The 21,252-nt window shown below is 43.3% G+C and overlaps 1 protein-coding gene across 2 annotated transcripts in view; it reads left to right on the top strand.

Annotated features, from left to right (window-relative positions):
• RAPGEF2 (Rap guanine nucleotide exchange factor 2) overlaps positions 1-21,252 on the top strand; it is a 262,810-nt gene that overhangs the window by 97,602 nt on the left and 143,956 nt on the right. For both annotated transcript variants that reach the window (XM_018061491.1, XM_018061492.1), the window contains exon 4: positions 7,545-7,628. In XM_018061491.1, coding sequence (XP_017916980.1) covers positions 7,545-7,628 — 84 coding nt within the window. The remainder of the gene's footprint in view (positions 1-7,544; positions 7,629-21,252) is intronic.

Here is a 21,252-nt window from a genome sequence, read left to right on the forward strand (position 1 = left end):
GGAACCCAGCAGAGAGTGACTCACTTTATTTGGAAGGTACTAAAATGTTTCTCAGAGGAAGTGGTCGTTAAGCTGGAATTCAAAGGATGAGTAAGGAGTTTACTAGGCTGAAGGTACCCTTTAGGAGCTGGAAGAGCAGGTTTGTTCGAAGACCCTGAGGCATGGGCGGAGGAAACGGTGTAGGTTGGTGAGTTGCGCAGTCTGAATCCAGGTCTTGTTGGGGTTGAGAGCAGAGAGGAAAGGTGAAGGTGACCCTTTCAGAGGCGATTGTGAGAGAGAGGAAGAGACCAGTGTGCTGTGTCCCTGCTCTGCAGGGCGCTTGGTATGTATTGTGTCATTAAATCAGAGTGACGTTGGGGAGGACTAATATCCCCATTTCACAGTTGAGGAATCAGAGCCCCAGGACCTGACGTCACCAGGATCACATGGCTGGTATGACAGAATGTGTGTTCCAAACCTTTACTCTTTGCAGGGCATCAGACTGCTGCTTTTAGTTGCTGGTCGTCGGGGCTGGGCTTCCTCCTGTTCAGGTTATAAGCAGAAGCCTGTCTTGATCTCAGTTCCCTGAGCAGATGCTGACTGCCAAGATCCTGACCCGTTCCTGCAAGCTGCAGCTCCTGGCTCTGCCTGCAGGGGGCCTCCATGTAAGTGGAGGGAGACACCTAGGTTGCTCAGGGATGAGAAATGGGTAGAGAAAAGCACAAAACAGAATAAATGAGATGGGATAAGTATTTTGGAGTGTGGGAATCAGTGAGAAGACCTTGTTGAAGGAGTAGTGTTAGAGCCATTCCTTTGGGGCGCAGGTTGACTTAGAAGGTAGGGAGATACCATCTAGGAAGGGGGTTTGTGCTGAGGAGCAGAGGGAAGTGAGGTGGGAAGAGTGGGACCAGGTTAAAGTGGCTTCTTCCTGTCATTCCAAGGCTGCACCTGCGCTTCTGGTTTAGCCCAGGAGGTGTGGGCACCTAGAGTGGTCAGTCGTGATGGCTTTTTAGGGTCCTTCTGTCTGATCACATGGCATGGCAGATCGGTCATTTTATGATGTCCTGTTTATATTTTGCTTGCTTGTTTTGTTTGGCTTGATTCATTTTCTCTCTGTTGACAGAATCAAAACAGAAGCTCTGCTGAGGGTCTTATCATACCCTGGGCTTTTTGGCTTTCATCTTGTCGGGTGTAGGATGGCAGGTGTTGGAATCAAATCTTTGTCTTGGAGTTCTTAGCTCTGTCTAAAACTTCTAGGTCTTCTCTAAGTGTTCATTTTGGTGATCAGAGGGGCCTCTAATCTCTAGGTGTCTCTTTTCTACCTGTTACTGGTGATGTAACGCTAAAGTTATTTGCAAATGTTCAGTTACTCTGAGATTCCACTTTTACCATTTCAGCAATCCGTGATGGGACTCCTGAGCTCATAATTTTAAAACATTAAACAACTGGGAAAAATACAGATGACATTGGTGAATGCAATTAGTTGTATCCACAGTGACTGACATGTAGCATTTTTTTCCCCTGGCCATTTGTTCCTGTTAGGCTTGTAATTATTATTCTACTAGTGAGTCTTCTGTTAGCCAGCTGTGCCGCCACATATGTCTGCAAGCGAGATCTCAGGTTCATTTTGCTTCTTCTCTAAGTGTAGACAAGTTGGATGCTGTTACTGCTAGGTAATCTCTTTCTCTTCATTTCTTTTTAAAAAGTAGTCATTACTTGGTAATATAGAGTCCCGCGGTGACAGGTGCCCCGTGGGAAGGGGCGTGGTTGCAGATGTTGAAGGAAAATGGCTTATGTCTACACTGAAACATTGCCTGCCTCATACAGAATTATTATAAATGCAGGAGAGGGCAGGGTAGCACAGTGGTTTCTAACGAACTCAGGAGACTTTTCAGGCCAATTGAGTAAAACAGATTTTGTTGGTGGCATCTCACTGTGAGAAACTTAAGCGACTTATTGTTTTTGTATTCTTGGTTCTATTCTCTTTTTATAACAAAGCCCTCCTCAGTGATCAGTGCAGATAAATAGAAGAAGACAATAGAATGGGAAAGACTAGAGATTTCTTCAAGAAAATTAGAGATACCAAGGGAACATTTCATGCAAAGATGGGCTCAGTAAAGGACAGAAATGGTATGGACCTAACAGAAGCAGAAGATATTAAGAAGAGGTGGCAAGAATACACAGAAGAACTATACAAAAAAGATCTTCATGACCCAGATAATCACGATGGTGTGATCACTCACCTAGAGCCAGACATCCTGGAATGTGAAGTCAAGTGGGCCTTAGAAGGCATCACTACGAACAAAGCTAGTGGAGGTGATAGAATTCCAGTTGAGCTGTTTCAGATCCTAAAAGATGATGATGTGAAAGTGCTGCACTCAATATGCCAGCAAATTTGGAAAACCTAGCAGTATCCATAGGACTGGAAGAGGTCAGTTTTCATTCCAATACTAAAGAAAGGCAATGCCAAAGAATGCTCAAACTACTGCACAATTGCACTCATCTCACATGCTAGTAAAGTAATGCTCAAAATTCTACAAACCAGGCTTCAAGAATAGGTGAACCGTGAGCTTCCAGATATTCAAGCTGGATTTAGAAAAGGCAGAGGAACCAGAGATCAAATTGCCAACATCTGTTGGGTCATTGAAAAAGCAAGAGAGTTCCAGAAAAACATCTACTTCTGCTTTATTGACTATGCCAAAGCCTTTCACTGTGTGGATCACCACAAATTGTGGAAAATTCTGAAAGAGATGGGAATACCAGACCTCTTGACCTGCCTCCTGAGAAATCTGTATGCAGGTCAGGAAGCAACAGTTAGAACTGGACATATAATAATATACTGGTTCCAAATCCGGAAAGGAGTACCTCAAGGCTATAAATTGTCACCCTGCTTATTTAACTTCTATGCAGAGTACATCATGAGAAACGCTGGGCTGGATGAAGCAAAATCTGGAATCAAGATTGCCAGGAGAAATATCAATACCTCAGATATGCGACTGAGTGCCAAAGAATTGATGCTTTTGAACTGTGGTATTGGAGAAGATTCTTGAGAGTTCCTTGGACTGCAAGGAGATCCAACCAGTCCATCCTAAAGGAAATCAGTCCTGAATATTCATTAGAAGGACTGATGCTGAAGCTGAAATTCCGATACTTTAGTCATCTGATGCGGAGAACTGACTCATTTGAAAAGAGCCTGACACTGGGAAGGATTGAGGCTGGGGGGAAAAGGGGACGACAGAGGATGAGATGGTTGGATGGCATCACCGACTCAATGGACATGAATTTGAGTAAACTTTGGAAATTGGTGATGGACAGGGAGGCCTGGCATGCTGCAGTCCGTGGGTCACAAGGAGTCGGACAGGACTGAGCGACTGAACTGACTGACTGACTGATAAGATACGAATCTTTAAAAGAGACAACTCAATAATAAAGACATTATCAGCAACATGAATGGACCTAGAGATTGTCATATTGCGTGAAGTAAGAAAAAGACAAATATATAATATCACTTAAATGTAGAATCTAAAAAAGGATACAACACGGCTGTATTTAAAATGGATCACCAACAAGGACCTACTGTATAGCACAGGGAACTCTGCTCACTGTTATGTGGCAGCCTGGATGGGAGGAGAGTTTGGGGGAGGATGGATATACGTGTGTACGTGTGTGTGTGTGTGTGTGTGTGTGTGTGTGTGTGTGTGTATTTATATATAGGGCTGAGTCTCTTTGCTGTCCACCTGAAGCTATCACAACACTGTTAATCGGCTATTTGTGTGCTCAGTCACTCATTCATGTCCGACTCTTTGCAACCCCATGGACTGTAGCCCACCAGGTTCCTCTGTCCTTGGGATTTTGCAGGCAAGAATACTGGAGTGGGTTGCCTTCTCTGGGTGATCATTCTGACCCAGGGGTCGAACCTATGTCTCCTGCATTGGCAGGCAGATTCTTTACCACTGAACCAAGCTAATGCCATCAGCCATACTCCAATATAAAATAAGTTTTTTTTTTTTTAAAGAGTAAGAACTTCAAAATAAAAGTTTTTGCCACTGATACCCACACATGTTTAAAAAAAAGGTACAAATGAATTTATCTTCAAAATAGAAATAGAGTTACAGATGTAGAAACATAAGTTATGGTTACCAGAGGATAATGGAGGGGAGGGATAAATTGGGAGATTGGTACTGAGATATACACACTACTGTGTATAAAACATATAACTGTTCATGTTTTAAACACACACACACACGTAGCTTAGTTGGTAAAGAATCTGTCTGCAATGTAGGAGATCCTGGTTCGATTCCTGGGTTGGGAAGATCCTCTGGAAAAGGGAAGGCTACCCACTCCAGTATTCTGGTCTGGAGAATTCCACAGACTGTATAGTCCATGGGGTTGCAAAGAGTCAGACACGACTGAGCAACTTTCACTTTCACAGATGTATGTATAAAACAGATTCACTTTGTTTTACACCTGAAACCAACAAACTATTGTAAATCAATATACTCTGATAAAGTTTTTTAAAAATCAAGGCATTTTGATTGTCATATTTGGCATGGCAGGTAGTACGTGCTCACCGAATCCAGTTAAGTGTTGCAGTGGTCATTCTCTGCAAATGCCTCCTGCAACAAACACAGCTCTTGTGAGTTAAGATTTGAATTTTTTGGAAAAGAGAGAGAAGCAGCTCATCCATCAGGCAAATGACATTATAGTAAGTGGGAGAGGTCTAGAGGACTAGCTTCTTATCCTCACTTTTTAAATCCTTGCTGCGGCTTTCCTGATATGAAGCATCAGCCCTACTTGTAGGATAATTGGTGGATGTTCAGGGATACTGAAGTGGGTTGCCATTCCCTTCTCCAGGGGATCTTCCTGACCCCGGGATCGAACCCGCGTCTCTTATGTCTCCTGCATTGGCAGGCGGGTTCTTTACCACTAACGCCACCTGGGAGGTCTTGGTGTCCTTTAAAAACTTTCGGAATCCGTTTGCCAAAATAGAAAAGATTTGGCAGAGGTTGCTGCAGACTGTTTCAAGTGTGGTTTGCCAGGATGCAGGTTCCATGCCGTCCTCTCAGAAAAGATGGGTGGGTGCGTACCTCCTTCCAGTGGTTAGAATGTGCACGCGGCGGGGAGGTTTGGAGCAGCCCCTTAGACTTTGAGACGGGGGCCACGGGCTGGGGTGACCGAGCCACACAGCAGGGAGAACCTGGTTCCAGCACCGCTTGTTACTGTACATGCGAAAGAAATGAACTTTCTCCGTGCTTCAGCCACTGCTGTGTTTGGCTTTCTGTTTTCATAGTAAGCTGAGCTCTATCCTGACAAATAAATTGGATAAACTTGGCTCTTTAAAATAAAAAGAACTCAGCACATGGCAAAAACCACACAAAACAAAAGTCAAAGCTGAAGCAGCAACCTGGGGGGTCATGTCACAGCTCATGTCTTCAAAATGATAGTTTTAATAAAGTGCTTCCAGGTAAGAAAAAGTTCCACGGCTTGTAGAGCATTGGCTAAAAGTTATGATTTCACAGAAAAAGGAATGCGTAGGGCTTGTGAACATAAGAAGAAATGTGCTTTTACAATAATAAGAGGAAAAGTAAAAGTGAACTGAGATACAGTTTTTGTCGAGCAGATTGGCAAAACCTCCAAAGTGTGATAAACAACCAGGTTCAGGGATGGAATGCCCTCACCCGTTGCCTCGCTGCACCCCCTCCGCCCTGCCCAGCTGCCCAGCCCGAGGCCTCTACACAGCCTCCATGCCCTTGGCTGAGAAGCCTCACCATCTGGGAGCCACTGGCCCCTCATCCCCTTTGCTCAGATGTTCTGTTTTCAATGAGACCATTGTGCTCTGCTCAGTGAGCATTTAAAGTTATCACAACCCACTCCCATTTTCCTTGCCCTACACACTAACTTATTCCCCAGATAATGGATTTATAATTTACTAATTTATTATATTTATTGTTTATTTCTTTTATTTATTTTTTAGCTTTCTGGCCATGCCACGCGGTATGTGGGTTCTTATTAATAGTTCCCTGACCAGGGATCAAATCTATGCCCCCTGCCTTGGAAGCGCGGACTCTTAAGCACTGACTAGCCAGGGAAGTTAAGTGTGTTTATTTTAGTGTGTATTGTCCAACCAGAATATAAGCCCTAGGAGGACGGGGTCTTTGTTGCTGTTGTTTCCTGAAGTCCCCTCGGCACCTAGAACAGCCCTCATTGAAAATTTGTTAAATATTCATTACATAAATAGACTCTACTAGCACGGCCTTGGGGAGGTGGTAGGCTCCTGAGTTACTCAGTGCTGCTGCTGCTGCTAAGTCGCTTCAGTCGTGTCCGACTCTCCGTGACCCCATAGACGGCAGCCCACCAGGCTCCCCCGTCCCTGGGATTCTCCAGGCGAGAACACTGGAGTGGGTTGCCATTTCCTTCTCCAGTGCTTGAAAGTGAAAAGTGAAAGTGAAGTTGCTCAGTTATGTCCGATTCTTCACGACCCCATGGACTGCAGCCTACCAGGCTCCTCCGTCCATGGGATTTTCCAGGCAAGAGTACTGGAGTGGGGTGCCATTGCCTTCTCTGGAGTTACTCAATAACCACCCAATATTTATCAAAGTTATACTGTCTGTGCCCTTTGACTCAGCAGCTGCACATCTAGTTACTAATCACAGTTACTCCTGTAGGTGCAAGATCACTTATTACAGTTTTCCTTTTATTTTTCAATGATTGCCTACATTAAAAACCACTGAAATGATGGGCAGTAGGGGCTTGTGTGGCTGCCCAGTGGCTCATAAGTAAGGAATCCCCCTGCAGTGCAGGAGATACAGGAGATGTGGGTTTGATCCCTGGGTCAGGAAGATCCCCTGGAGGAGGGTATGGGCAACCAACTCCAGTATTCTTGCCTGGAGAATCTCATGGACAGAGGAGCCTGGTGGGCTACAGTCCACGAGTGAGTCCACAGAGTGAGACGTGAATGAAGCAGCTTAGCACACAAGCACACATGCAGGGACTTGCTTAAGTCAGATAAGCCACGTCTAATAAGAGAGCTGTCTTCTGATAAAAGACTTCTGCGTCAGCACATAGGAAGGAACGCTGTAGCATATGCCCTCTTTTCTGTCTAAAGAAGGAAAGAGGGTGGAGGGAATGAGTGTTTGTCCATCCTTGTGTGGATGAGGAAGTTCTAAATGATGCCCGCAACTGTGGTAGAGAAATGTGGGGGCTTGGTAGACAGGGGAGATGGGTGGGAAAACAGTTCTACTCTTTACCTCTTTGTAAGTTTCTTTTTATGAAACAAAATAAAATATTTTCAGCTCAAAAATTTAAACTAAAAAATAAAACATGGAATGAAAATGGCACATGCTGTAGCTTTAAATATACTGATAGATATCGTTAGGTTACTTGGCTGTGAAAAATCATTTTTAAAAGTTATTCCAGTGGTTGAAGAATGGTATTTTAGGTACATGGTTTATCATACTTCGTTGTTCTTCAGGATTCTGAGGTTAACATGGGTACAATGTGCTTTGTGTGTTTTTATTTCTATTTGTTGGAGATAATCATCTGATGTTATTGTCTTTTCTCTTCAGTCCTGATGACATTGGGACCTGCTGGTACATCCTTCTCTCCGGTTCCGTGTTCATCAAGGAATCCATGTTTCTTCCACGAAGCAGGTATTGTATAGATGTTCTGGAGTAGGTGATCCATAGAGCTTGAAATCCTTTTGCAGAATGAGTATTTTTGCAGAATTCCTCTCTGCTTTAATTTCCTATTCTACTGACACAAAGTAGGGCAGTAGCGGGGTGTTGGTATATAAATCTTAAGAAAGGACTCTTCCTGTGTTGTGCACACTGTTCCAACCTCTGTAACGAAGGGCAAAGGTGAAGAACACATCTGTGATATGCTCCGTGAACCTGCCAGGCTAGTTGAGGTCATGTTTGTTCAGAGGGACTAAAGACTGCCTCTGTAACAGGGAGTCTCCTGCACCTCTAACGAGAGGCCGAGGGGGTTCCGTGGGCCCATGTGGGGCGAGAAACCCAGCTGGCCGGGGCTGCCCTCAGGCCCATGTGGACTCATCTCTGGGACCCTTCCCCAAACCCAGGCTCTCGCTGTGACTTTGGCTCCCAGGTGCTGATTGTTGACTTGTGACCTGTGTCACTGACATCCGTACCATTTGATGGCCATGTCTGTGTCTTTTCTTCTGATGTTCAGGCCACAATCTGAGGGGTGGGCTGGGGACAGCTGTTACCTGGTTCCAATCAGCTGTGGCCAGAGAGGGTCAGGGCTCCCCAGTCACAAATGAAACTGCCTGTGGGTGGGTTCCTGAGGCCTCCTGGGACCACTGAGTTTCAGGAGTTATTTTTTCCCCCCGATTGTATATTTTTTACAATTAAATATTTTAATTTTGTCCAAAGATTTTAAAGTCTTAACTAAGTGTCTTTATTTAAAATGACTAAACACATACTTTATCTAAATTTATTAAAGGGTAGCAATGGGTGCCTCTCCAAGCTCCACCTTCTATAACCTAACTCTCTTATAAACATATTATGATATATTCTTGATACATCATTCTGAATGGATGGGGGCATGTGAAGGATGTATTTTCCACATTTTTCTAAGAAAGAGTGTGCAGGATAGGGAGATGAAGTTTTTATCGGCCGGGGGAGGCACAGAGGTGTGGGGATGTGCCGGGATGCCAGAAAGGAGGGCCAGAGGCACCACCTCCAATGGGAGCGTCCCCCAGCCTCCTGGCGGCCAGCGTTTCTCTCCTGAGAGAATGGCCCACGAGGGAAGGAAGCCCCGTTGCCTGTTTGTTTGTGGTTCTTACGGTGTAACTGATCCTAGCAGTGGGACGTTGAGGGTGCTGATGGGGCCTTGATCGTAACAGAAGTCATAGTTGTCGTGGTATTGCAGTGATGAGAGAACAAGGCTTTGTCAGTAGTGCTTTTTTTTTGCCAGGCATCATTTGGAAAGCTTTATATATAAATCATTTAACTTCAAAACTGTCCCTTGAGGTAGGTATGGTTGTTACCTGCGTTTCATAACTGATTTAAATGGTAGTGCAGGCTGGTGGGTGGTCATCCATCCTGGAATTCTGCCCGGGAGGCCTGGTGTGACCCTGTGAGAGAGCCCTGTCATCTCTGGGATTCTGTTTCCCAAAGAGATAGAGAATTGACTAGAATACTCTTCTCTTTCCTTCAAGCATATGACTTCAAGCATACTATCTGCCCCCTTTCTGGGGGCTCTGACTCTGTTTCTGAACTTGGAAGTGAGTAGAGGCAAAAAATATTTAAGCATTGTTATATGATAAAAATTAAATGTAATTTTAATGTAAAAAATAGTGGTAATTACCATATACATGATCAAAGGGAAGGAAAATATTTCCTGAAGTCTCATCCAAGATAGTGATCCTTTAATATTCTAGTCTTTTCCCACTTAGCCTTACATGTATGTGTTCTCCATACTTAAGAACATACTTAATAAACAATTAAATGTCTTGCTAATTTCAGTTAAAGAATATGTATGTGCTTGGCTCATAATGTCAGAAACTCTTTATAAAGGCTTACTCATTATGCATTTTGATGTCTGTTTAATGTTCAGTTATTTGAACTTTCCACAGTTTGGTTAATAATTGTAAAGGGTAAGTTTTTGATACCTTTTATTATAAATAATGCTATAATGAATGTGCTTTGAAGTTTATGCATCTTAGAGAGAACCGAGGTTAGCAGCTTTATCATTGTGATACTAGGTCTGTTGTATGATTGAAATCTATAGACTTGAGTTCCCAGCATGGCAGAGGAACCCCACGGCTGTCTTTCTTGACTGCCGGCCATCGTCAGCTTCAAGTGACAGCTTGTTGTAACTTGTGGAAAGGGAACCCAGTGTTGTGGAAACTGCTGTTCTACAACAAAGAGGACTTGCAGTTCGGACCTATTCCATGAGCACATTGGCTCCCATCTCTGATTAGTTTCAGAGATGACACAGGTTACTCTTTGGCTGTCCGATGCTGGCGAGTCAGGGCTGTACTGGGATGAGGAGGGACTGTGTTTCCGACTGAGTGACAAGCCAGAGCTATTTATAGGTTATGTCTTCATGTTGCACCTGGTGACCTTTGCTGCGTCCAAGTTGTTTGTTTCCTCTGGGGATGTTGCCTTAGGAACAGACCTGAAGGGCCCTCTGCTGGTCCTGCCTTAAAGGTTACAGTGAGTCATAGATGCTTCCCTGTCCAGCAAACACTGAGGTTTGGCCAAAGCATCCTGTGGACTAGGTGTTAGGAGCAGTCTGGTTTTATAAAACGTCCAGTTCATGGATGACTCTGTTTACCGTTTTTTTCTCACAGTAGCCTGGAAATTGGTTATCAGTAATCTGACCATTCTCTTGAAAGTTTGAACTCATTTTGAAGGTGATTCACCCTAAACAGCTAGTTCTGTATCAAAACACTTTGAATAACACTGTCATATTTTTAACTAATTCTCCTGAAATTGCGTTGATACTGCCCAGTGGGAAGGGTGGTGTCCATGAAGAAAATCTGCCGTTTGGCTTCCAGATTTTATGAGCTCTATTGGATTCCTCAGTTGACATTTAGGCCAGCATTTTATGTGTTTATTTTTTATTTTTGTTTTCTTTTTAGACAGATGAGGATTGTTCTTTATTTTGGTTGTTCAAGCATGCGTATTGTTCCTTGATGAGATGTTTAACATTTGTGGAGCTCATGAATTCCTTTGTGACTGTCAGTGACAACATGCCCACTCTGCCACACTGCAAGCCATGTCAGTAATGAGATGTTGTTTTATGAGTTTCGTTGTAAACCTATTAGATATTTACCAAGTTTTGAAACATGGATATTTGCACAGTGGCTGTCATGTCACTTAGTAATGTTACATATAAAGCTAAAACTCTTACTTGGAGTACAATTTGGGTTCTCAAAGCAATGTACAACATATCGCTGTTTTTCTTTTATTTAAAATAAATTTAGTGCCTTTGTATGATGAGAAGGAGGGTGAACAAAGTAAGGCAGGAGTACAGCAGGGATTGTTCTCACTCTCATTTAGGAAAAGGCCAGAGTGGACACTTGCCATAGATGAACATGGAAATGGGATAGACTGTGTGTATTTTCCCAAGCCTATAAGCAGAGCAGCTGTGGTCACTAAGGTCCAGGCTTTGCCCTGCTGTTCACATCTGCCATCGTGGTTGGCAGGTTGGTATATTTAGGCAGTGACAGGCAAAGGGTAGTGAAGTGTCTTGAGGAAGGTGTTTTTCCCCCTGAGGTTTTCAGAGGCATCATTTGTAGTTACAGTGGGGCTGGTAAGCAGTGGATGAAAGTTATCTCAGCTGAAGGTGCAGTTGTAGAAATGGTTTTAAAGGAACGTTTGTTTTTTTGTACATAATGGGCAGGACAATATTAATAATGTTTATTGCCCTAATATGCTCCAAATCCATGCTCTTAGGTATTTTAATACCTAATAATTTTAGGTATTAAAGATAGGCCCAGACTGTTTCTGAACTTTCAGTGTGATTTGGATCGTTTATAGAGAAGGACATAGTTACCTAGGTTTTTGTTTGTTTGACCACACTACACAACTTGTGGGGTCTTAGGATCTCAGCTCCCTGACCAGGAATTGAATGCTGGCACTTGGCGTTGAGAGCTTGAAGTCCCAACTGTTGAACCACCAGGAAATTCCCTTACCTAGGTTGTGTATTAACTCATAGGATTGGACTCTTTTTCTACTAATATAAAAATCATTTTTACACCTATTTGTTAAAAAAGTAAAAAAAAAACCCAAAACCCAGTACACTAGATGTTATGGACATGAAGCTTTACTGTTATACAGATTCTTCTTGAGTTTATGTTGGTCATAAGCTTGGGGCAAAAAGAAAATAAAAAACACTCCTACTAAAATATTGAATCTAGGGACTTCTCTGGTGGTACTGTGCTTAAGACTCCATGCTCCCAAGGCAGGGGGCCTGGGTTCAATCCCTGGTCAGGGAACTAGATCCCACATGCTGCAACTAACAGTTTGCATGCTGCAGCTAAAACCTCATGCAGCCAAATAAAGCACTGAATCTGATTTTTTGAGTAAATTTCATCATAAAGGCCCCCAAGGAAGGGCCTTTCCATAAAAATGATCCTACATACCATATTTAATCGTAAACAGATAATATTTTTATTGCTCTGACAGTTAAAAACTCTATTTTTAATATTTAGAGCAGTCAGTCAGCAGTCTCTACCCTTCTGTATCAACGAAGAACCAGATGTCTGGCTGAAGGAAAAGATAAGCCCAGACTAGCTGTGAGCCTTGGAACTTGGATGATGACGAGGGAAAGTTCATAATGAAAGCTGGAAGCCAAAAAGGTTGGGGACAGAGGCTACACAGAAGGGTGAAGGCTTCTCACGCATGGGTCTTAGGGTCTGGGGACCAGATTTTGTTTGGCGGCAGACATGGTAGGTGAAGCCGCCTGTGCTCTAACACGTGGCGTAAGAAATCAGATCAATAACTGGCAAAGCGCTGTCTGTGGAAACGGCTAAACATTGAAGTGGCATCAAAATTTAGGATTGGTTTACTGATGCCTTTCATATTTGTGGGTTTTTCTCTCTTATTCTGAAGTGGGTTTGGTAGAGTTCCAATTTGGAGGCCTATTTCTGTGTTATTTCCAATATTAGTTGAAACTTGCCTTAAGCCCTACCATTTGGTCTCTACGTTCTGGCATCTACACGGAAGCATGGTGGTCTCCACCCTGCGGACAGGCAGTTTAATACCTGGTTGGGGAGATGAGGCAGTCCTATGTGCAGCATGAAAGAACTGCATTAAATGGTATAGGATCATTAAATGGTGTAGTGTGCATCAGTTTAGCTAAGGCCACACCAAAGGCAAAATCCTCTTGGAGACAGGAGTATTTTAATGTATGTAGATGGTAGTTAGGTGTGGCTCTTGAGGAAGTGAATTTTATCTTAATAAAATGTTATTTATTTCGTTGTGCCCTAGTCTTAATTCCAGCATGTGGGATCTAGTTCCCCAACCAGGGATCGACCCTGGGCCCTCTGCACTGGGAGCTAGGAGTCTTAGGCACTAGACCACTGGGGAAGTCCTGAGGGCGGGAATTTGGAATTGGGTTAACGGTTTAGACTGTTGGGCAGTGGTTGGAAAGGAGATCGGGATGCAGCAAAGAGCGTGAGTGACAGCTCAGGAATACGAGTGAAGGAGGAGAGTCCAAGCCTGGGCAGTAGGTCCAGCAGGGCCATGAGAACAGGATCATTTTTCTGGGATAGAAGTGCACCTCCAGGCATGGAGCAGTGAGTTGCCAAGCATTGGAGACAGTGGCGGTAAAGGGAGCCCAGTTTACAAACCTGCATCCCTTGGCTGGCAGCCAGGGTTGCTGGCTGGTTAGGTCTCAGGTGACACTGGCAGGGGCTGAAGGGGGAAGTGCAGCGTTGGTTTGCACCTCGGTGGCCGCGTCCATGTACCGTTAGCCCTTCCCTTCCATTGACACCAGATGCATCCACAATGTAAAAATCAAAATTATGCTAGGGTGCTTTCAATAATCACATTTTAAATTAGATCTGGCAGCTCTAATGAGGATAAGTGGGGAAACAAGACATTTTAACTAATCAGTTCTGAGAGGCTGAAATAACTATTCTCGTTTTGATTCCTATGACAAACAATGACTTCTGGAGATTAAAAATTGCGGGCCTCCCTTCTGCTTGCCAGTGTATGTGATAAGTTAATTGATTGCTTTGAGAACTTGCTGGTGGTTTTCAGTAGTGAAAGGGGGTGAAACAATGGAAGAATGATTCTGTGTCTGTGCAGTAGGGACCTAAGGTACCGTTAAATATTCCTTATTCCATGCAAAGGGCTGCATAGGATTAGAATGTCATATTTCAGAAAGGGCACAGATTTGTTTTGTCATGTGATGCCATATTGGAGATGGAGGCTGACATTTAAAAAATAACTCCTGGTGGATTATGTCATGGAAGGGCACCTTTACCGGGTGTGAACTGTATCCGAAAGGTGTGAAGGGCAGTGAGAGGCAGAGTGCTGGAAATTGTTCATCACAGGGGAGGTTTACCCCTAGCATTGGCAACATCCCAACAGTGGCAGCACAGATGAAGCCCAGAAGGGAGAGAGTGGTTGTGAAAGGAGGGATGGGAAAATAGAAAAACAAAAGAATGAGTCATCTTAAACTGCCACATTGAGTTTTAAAAATAATGTACTGATCTTACATACCTTCTCACGTGGGGAGATACCAGTAACGTATAACAAGATTAAATGAGGTGATTTAAGCTTCTCAGAAGTTTTCTTTATAGCCAGTACTCTTAGAAGTTTCTTGTATTTCTTTAAAAGAAGACATCGTCCCTTCCTTCTTTCTCCCTTCTTTGCTCCCTCCCTTCCAAGAGAAACTATAAGACTTTGATATTTGAGATGACCTAAAGTGAGTAGGTGACAACAGAGTTAGAAGGGCCAATAAGTTATGTTGTTGCTGTTGTGTAGTCTATTCTAACTAACACTCCACTGTCTCCCAGTGTTTGTTCAAACTCATGTCCACTGAGTCTAACCATCTAACCATCTCATCCTCTGTGCCCACTTCTTCTTTTGCCAGCATCACGGTCTTTTCCAGTGAGTTGGCTCTTCACATCAGGTGGCCAAAGTATTGGAGCTTCAACTTCAGCATCAGTCCTTCCAATGAATATTCAGGACTGATTTCCTTTAGGATTGACTGACTTGATCTCCTTGTTCTCCAAGGAACTCTCAAGGGTCTTCTACAGTACCACAATTCAAAAGCCTGAATTCTTTGGCACTCAGCTTTCTTTATGGCCCAACTCTCTGTACATGACTACTGGAAAAACCGTAGTTTTGACTATGAGAATCTTTGTTGGCGAAGTGATGTCTCTGCTTTTTAATATGCTGTCTAGGTTGATCATAGCTTTCCCTCCAAGGAGCAAGCGTCTTTTAATTAAGTTATAAGAACCACCTATTTCAAGCATTGTTTTGTGTACTCGATTATCATGCTCTTTTATCACCTTCAGGAGCAGGTGATTGGGACCTGTATTTGGCCAGTTAATGAAATAGTTGGTTAGGCAGGAGTCATAGAAATGTACTTCTGTTTGCTTAAATGTGATCTGTACATATAAACATATGTATAACTGGATATAATTGGATTAAAGTACACACCTATAGGCATAAAGGTGTGTGTGTGTGTGTGTACACGTGACACATGTGTGTGTGTATGAGTGTCAGCCAGTCCTCTGGGACTTGACTGTTTTCCCTCCATCGTCTACGATTATTTCCCCCACATCCAGCCCAGCAGCAGTGAAAAAATTGACATACCTGTTGACCATCAGTTCAGTTCAGTTGCTCAGTCATGTCTGACTCTTTGTGACCCCATGAACTGCAGCACGCCAGGCCTCCCTGTCCAGCACCAACTCCCAGAGTTCACTCAGACTCACGTCCATCAAGTCATTGATGCCATTCAGCCATCTCATCCTCTGTCATCCCCTTCTCCTCCTGCCCCCAGTCCCTCCCAGCATCAGAGTCTTTTCCAATGAGTCAACTCTTCGCATGAGGTGGCCAAAGTACTGGAGTTTCAGCTTTAGCATCATTCCTTCCAAAGAACACGCAGGGATGATCTCCTTTAGAATGGACTGGTTGGATCTCCTTGCAGTCCAAGGGACTCTCAAGAGTCTTCTCCAACACCACAGTTCAAAAGCATCAATTCTTCAGCACTCAGCTTTCTTCACAGTCCAACTTTCACATCCATACATGACCACTGGAAAAACCATAGACTTGACTAGATGGACCTTAGTTGGCAAAGTAATGTCTCTGCTTTTGAATATGCTATCTAGGTGGGTCATAACTTTTCTTCCAAGGAGTAAGCGTCTTTTAATTTCATGGCTGCAGTCACCATCTGCATTTATTTTGGGAGTCCCCCAAAATAAAGTCTGACACTGTTTCCACTGTTTCTCCATCTATTTCCCATGAAGTGATGGGACCAGATGCTGCCTTCTTAGTTTTCTGAATGTTGAGCTTTAAGGCAACTTTTTCACTATCATCTTTCACTTTCATCAAGAGGCTTTTTAGTTCCTCTTCACTTTCTGCCATAAGGGTGGTGTCATCTGCATATCTGAGGTTATTGATATTTCTCCCTGCAATCTTGATTCCAGCTTGTGCTTTTTCCAGCCCAGTGTTTCTCATGATGTACTCTGCATGTAAGTTAAATAAGCAGGGTGACAATATACAACCTTGATGTACTCCTTTTTCTATTTGGAACCAGTCTGTTGTTCCATGTCCAGTTCTAACTGTTGCTTCCTGACCTGCATATAGGTTTCTCAAGAGGCAGGTCAGGTGGTCTGGTATTCCCATCTCTTTCAGAATTTTTCACAGTTTCTTGTGATCCACACAGTCAAAGGCTTTGGCATAGTCAATAAAGCAGAAATAGATGTTTTTCTGGAACTCTCTTGCTTTTTTGATGATCCAGCTGATGTTGGCAATCAGAAGATATTAAGAAGAGGTGGCAATAATATACAGAAGAACTGTTCAAGAAAGATCTTCACAATCAAGATAATCACGATGGTGTGATCACTCACCTAGAGCCAGACATCCTGGAATGTGAAGTCAAGTGGGCCTTAGAAAGCAACACTATGAACAAAGGTAGTGGAGGTGATGGAATTCCACTTGAGCTGTTTCAAATCCTGAAAGATGATGCTGTGAAAGTGCTGCACATATCAGTATGCCAGCAAATTGGGAAAACTCAGCAGTGGCCACAGGACTGGAAAAGGTCAGTTTTCATTCCAATCCCAAAGAAAGGCAATGCCAAAGAATGCTCAAACTACCGCACAATTGCACTCATCTCACACGCTAGTAAAGTAATGCTCAAAATTCTCCAAGCCAGGCTTCAGCAATACGTGAACCTGTTGACCATAACGGTGCTCAAGTGTGATGAGCATAGTGACTGGAGCTAACTGCCAAAATCAACCATCACCCTAGGCTGCTAGTTATGTCTCTCTGAGAGAACTTGATGCTTAATTAGTATGCGTGGGCCCTTCTGTGCTGACCTCTGTCCTGAGTGGCTCCCCTGCAGTTGTCCATATGCATCTTCTGTCTTAGCCACCCTCCAAATGTAACTGAGCCTCCTGGTGCCTGCCTGGAGCACGGAGCTGACACATGGAGATCTTGCTGTGTGTCACCAAGGCCAAGGGATAATGGCATTTTGAGAAGGGAGGTGGTCTGTTAGTCTGCTTTTTCATGGAGCATCACTAGGGTGAGACTGGAAAATGACCTTGGATTTAACAACATGACGGTCACAGGTGACCTGGGTCACTGAATAAGCCCATCTCAGTGAAGCGGTGGGGCTACTTGTGGAGATAAGCACTAGTGAAAGAGAAATTTTATCATTTCCAGAAATTTCACTGTGGGGAGGAGGGAGGAAGTGGTTAACAACATGACGGTCACAGGTGACCTGGGTCACTGAGTAAGCCCATCTCAGTGAAGCGGTGGGGCTACTTGTGGAGATAAGCACTGGTGAAAGAGAAGTTTTATCATTTCCAGAAATTTCACTGTGGGGAGGAGGGAGGAAGTGGTGTTTTGGCTGGAGTTGAGGGGTCGCGGGGGATGTATCTCTTTAGCAGATGCCAGAGTGTGTCTGTGTGTCCATGTGAGAAACCCAGTAGAGAGGGCTTATACAAGAGGGTGGGGAGTTGTGGCAGAAGTGGGTGAAGCCCACGACGGGGCAAGTGTTGGCTTTGGAAAGAGTGAAAGCGCTTTACCCTTTTATAGGCCCACGATCAGAGTCAAGGTCCAGGTGTGGTTGTGAAGCACAGTGGTGGGTGCTGAGGAGTTTGGGCAAGAGAGACTTTGTGAAACAAAAGGAGTGTTGAGTGCCACTTGATATCAGTGGTCACTGTCATGTGATCCTTTATGTCCCTCCCCAGCCCAGCAAGTGTTTGAGGGCCGGCATGGGGCAGGTGGATGTGGGGGCTACTGAGCATTGTTACTCTTGCACACGGTGAGGAGCCGAGGGGAGCAGGGTGTCCAGGCCCTGGGATTGGAGATACCATATCTGGAATGCTGCTTCTGTCATTAATGGCTTTATAAACAGCGTGTCACCTACTCAAGCAATTTCTTTGAGTCTCAGCTCCGACCTTTCTTTTCTCCTCTGACAGTTTTTTTTTTTTTCCTTTTAGCTAATAACACCTTAGAGTTAGCAGTGACCACATTTGCCAGGTCCCCTGCCTTCATCCCCACGAGCAATGCCTTTATTGTCACCTGCTCTGTGCAGCTCCCTACTTGCCCTCAAGATTCTTCCATAGTGAAACCATATTGTCATTTAAAAGTCCAGACTCTTCTTGTTGATCCCTTGCATAATGAGCTTAAATGACACTCAGCTGCCAAACAGGCAACACCCAGCCTCCTTAAGTGAGATGGTCTTGAGTTGCTACTCTCTGCTGGAATGGCCACCTCACTGTTGCCGCCTCCCCTCCAGCCCCTCATGCCTCCTCACCCACTGTGAAAACCACAGGCTTTCTCAATTGCAAAAGTCTTTAAAGGCCTCAGCTGTGTATATTCGTCTTTACTGCTGCAGGGCCTAGCCGAGAGCATGCATTTGATAAATATTCATTGAATCGTATTGGTTCAGGATTCTATTTTTATTGTGCCCTTTTAAAAATCACTTAAAAAAAGAGCTTAACAATACTATGAGAACATAATCTCTCTGAGAAATCACTTGTAACAAGCTATAATTTATTGAAAGTCAGGTTAGTATAGAAAAGTCAGGAGGGAAAGGGGCTGCACTGTGTTGGAAGGCATCTAGGGAGCCTGGGCTGAGGGCAGCACACGATCCTTTTGGGATATGAAAGAGGGGAGAGGGCAGGTGGCATCTTACTGTATATTGTTTGCTCTCTGTATTAATTGCAGTGAAGTTAGTAATTTAGATTGCATAAAGCAATCACATAAATGCAGTAGGAGATGCTTTTTTCTCTCCTGTGAAAGAATCCTGAAGATCACCAGCCAGAATGGCCCCAGGTCCCATCTATCTTCTTGGCTCATAGCTTTCTTGTACTCAGCATCCATTCAGGGCACAGACTGGCTGCTGAGCTCCAGTCGTTACATCTGCAGTGGGAGCCAGAAGCAGGGGAAAGGTAGCTGAGCAAAAAGTTAACTTCTGTCCTTGAAACAAAGTTTCCTTTCACATCACATTGTCCAGGTGGAGTCATATGGCCACTTCTAGTCACCCAGGAACCTAAGATCTGTCTTATTCTGAGATGCATTGTGTCCCTGAAAATAATGATATACAAATAACCTTCTAAGAGATTTCCCTGGTGGCTCAGAGAGTAAAGAATCTGTCTGTAGTGGGGATACCCACGTTTGATCCCTGGGTTGGGAAGATCCCATGGAGAAAGGAATGGCAACCCACTCCAGTATTCTTGCCAGGAGAATCCCATGAACAGAGAAGTCCATGGGGTCACAAAGAGTCAGACACAACTGAGTGACTTTCACTTTCACTTTTCATCCTCCCAGGGAGAAAGATTAGAGCAGGAAGCCAGCAGCCCCTTTTAGTTTCCCTCACTCTCTCCCTGTTAGCTTTCTCTATCAGATCCTCTGTTCCTCAGCCCTGTGCCTCCGTCCTCAGCCCTTACATCCTCTGTAACTCCTGCCTGTGCTACTTGAGAGTGACTCAGGTTCAGGTATTCCCAGGACACACACAGAAGGTAAACATATATGTTAAAGATTTTAAAGGAAGCTGGGAAAGAATTCCAAATAAAGCAAACACGTCTTGAAACAAATGTGAACTTGGTTAGATTAGAGTTAATGCTATTGAAGGCAGAGTTTTGTTGTGCTTGATGTAAATATATCCTTTGTTAAATTTGAAATAAGGTAGATGTCTAAATTAAAGGTAGAGTGAAATATGTTAAAAACTACAGTGGGATATACTAAAACATTCCCCCTTTGGGTATTGGCTGTACTCTCTGCTGTAGGACACAGCATCTTCATCCTGGAAAGCTAGCATTGATTTAGCTTTGTTTTGGCCCTATTCCAGTGTGATACCCAATGCACAGAGCAGTATGGTTCTCTGGAGAGGGAGCTTGTGGCTGGGTCAAGTTGGGAATTTGGTTGCTATAACTACAGGTGCACAGGTGAGCTGTGCATAAAAGTCAGGCTTCTGTGGTCCTTGGAATACCAGCATTGGTGGTGTCCTAACAGAGTAAGTGGTCTTCAAGGGAAGCGTTCTGGCGTTTATGTATATAGAGCTGATGTTCTAGCGCCTCTGATGCTTAAAGTCTTCAGTCAGGGGGCTTGTCATCTAGGACCTTTGCATAAATAAGCATGTGATTTCACCCTGGAAGTCCGTGTTGGCAGTGATGTTTGGTTCTCTTGCAAAAGTAGATATTATACTTCATAAAGGTTTCAAAGTTTGATATGTGTCAATGAAATACAACATTGTTTTTCTCTGTAAAATGTCGGAATTGTTTACTGCTTAACGGCAAAGGAGCTCGCACCCCTTGTGTGTGCACAGTTGTTCTGGGGAAGGGTTGATTTGGAGGGGTGTGTGAATTACTGCTCCACTTGTATGAATTCATGGTGTCTTAAAATACAGAGCAACTCAATTTGGTTTTGTGTAAAGAAATACCCTTTCAGTGTTGGGAACACTGAGAGAAAATGGTGAGAGTAAGGCTCTCGCTGAGAGAAATTGATAGGTGAAGCAAATTATACTTCGTAAAATAGGAATGTCATTATTAAAATTCAATTTCTAATTAATCACAGTCCTGGGACCCTCTGTTTTATTTTACTATGACTATAAAATTACTATGACTGTAAACTTGTGTGTATGAAATATAGGTACCTATATAAAATAGACAGCAAAGCTGTATATTTCAGTGTTAAAGAGAATGACTTTATGCTATACTATGTACCACATTTTGTTTTTCAGTACTTTTAAAAATTGTTTAAAAGTACTTCAAGAATTAAGAAATAGTTAAAATAAATTTAAATATAGCTTAGACATGTATATCACTGCCTTTTTACGTTAAAATTTAATTAAGTATAATGTGGCTTTAAAAACTATATGCTTAGTATTTATTACTGATTAGAATATTGAAATGTATTAAAATATTGAAAAGTTTAAAATAAAAAAGATTTCTTTTCTTAGATATTTCTTTCTTTTGTCACACATGTATGGCTTAATAGGTCTTGGATATTTTTGCAATTAAATATATAATTTCTGGTATTGAATATTCATGTGTTACAGATCTACAAAAACATTAAATAACTGGATGTTCTTAGTTTAGCCTTCATCTGAAATTTTTTG

Source organism: Capra hircus, chromosome 17 (genome assembly GCF_001704415.2).
Source record: "Capra hircus breed San Clemente chromosome 17, ASM170441v1, whole genome shotgun sequence".
NCBI classification, from domain to species: domain Eukaryota; kingdom Metazoa; phylum Chordata; class Mammalia; order Artiodactyla; family Bovidae; genus Capra; species Capra hircus.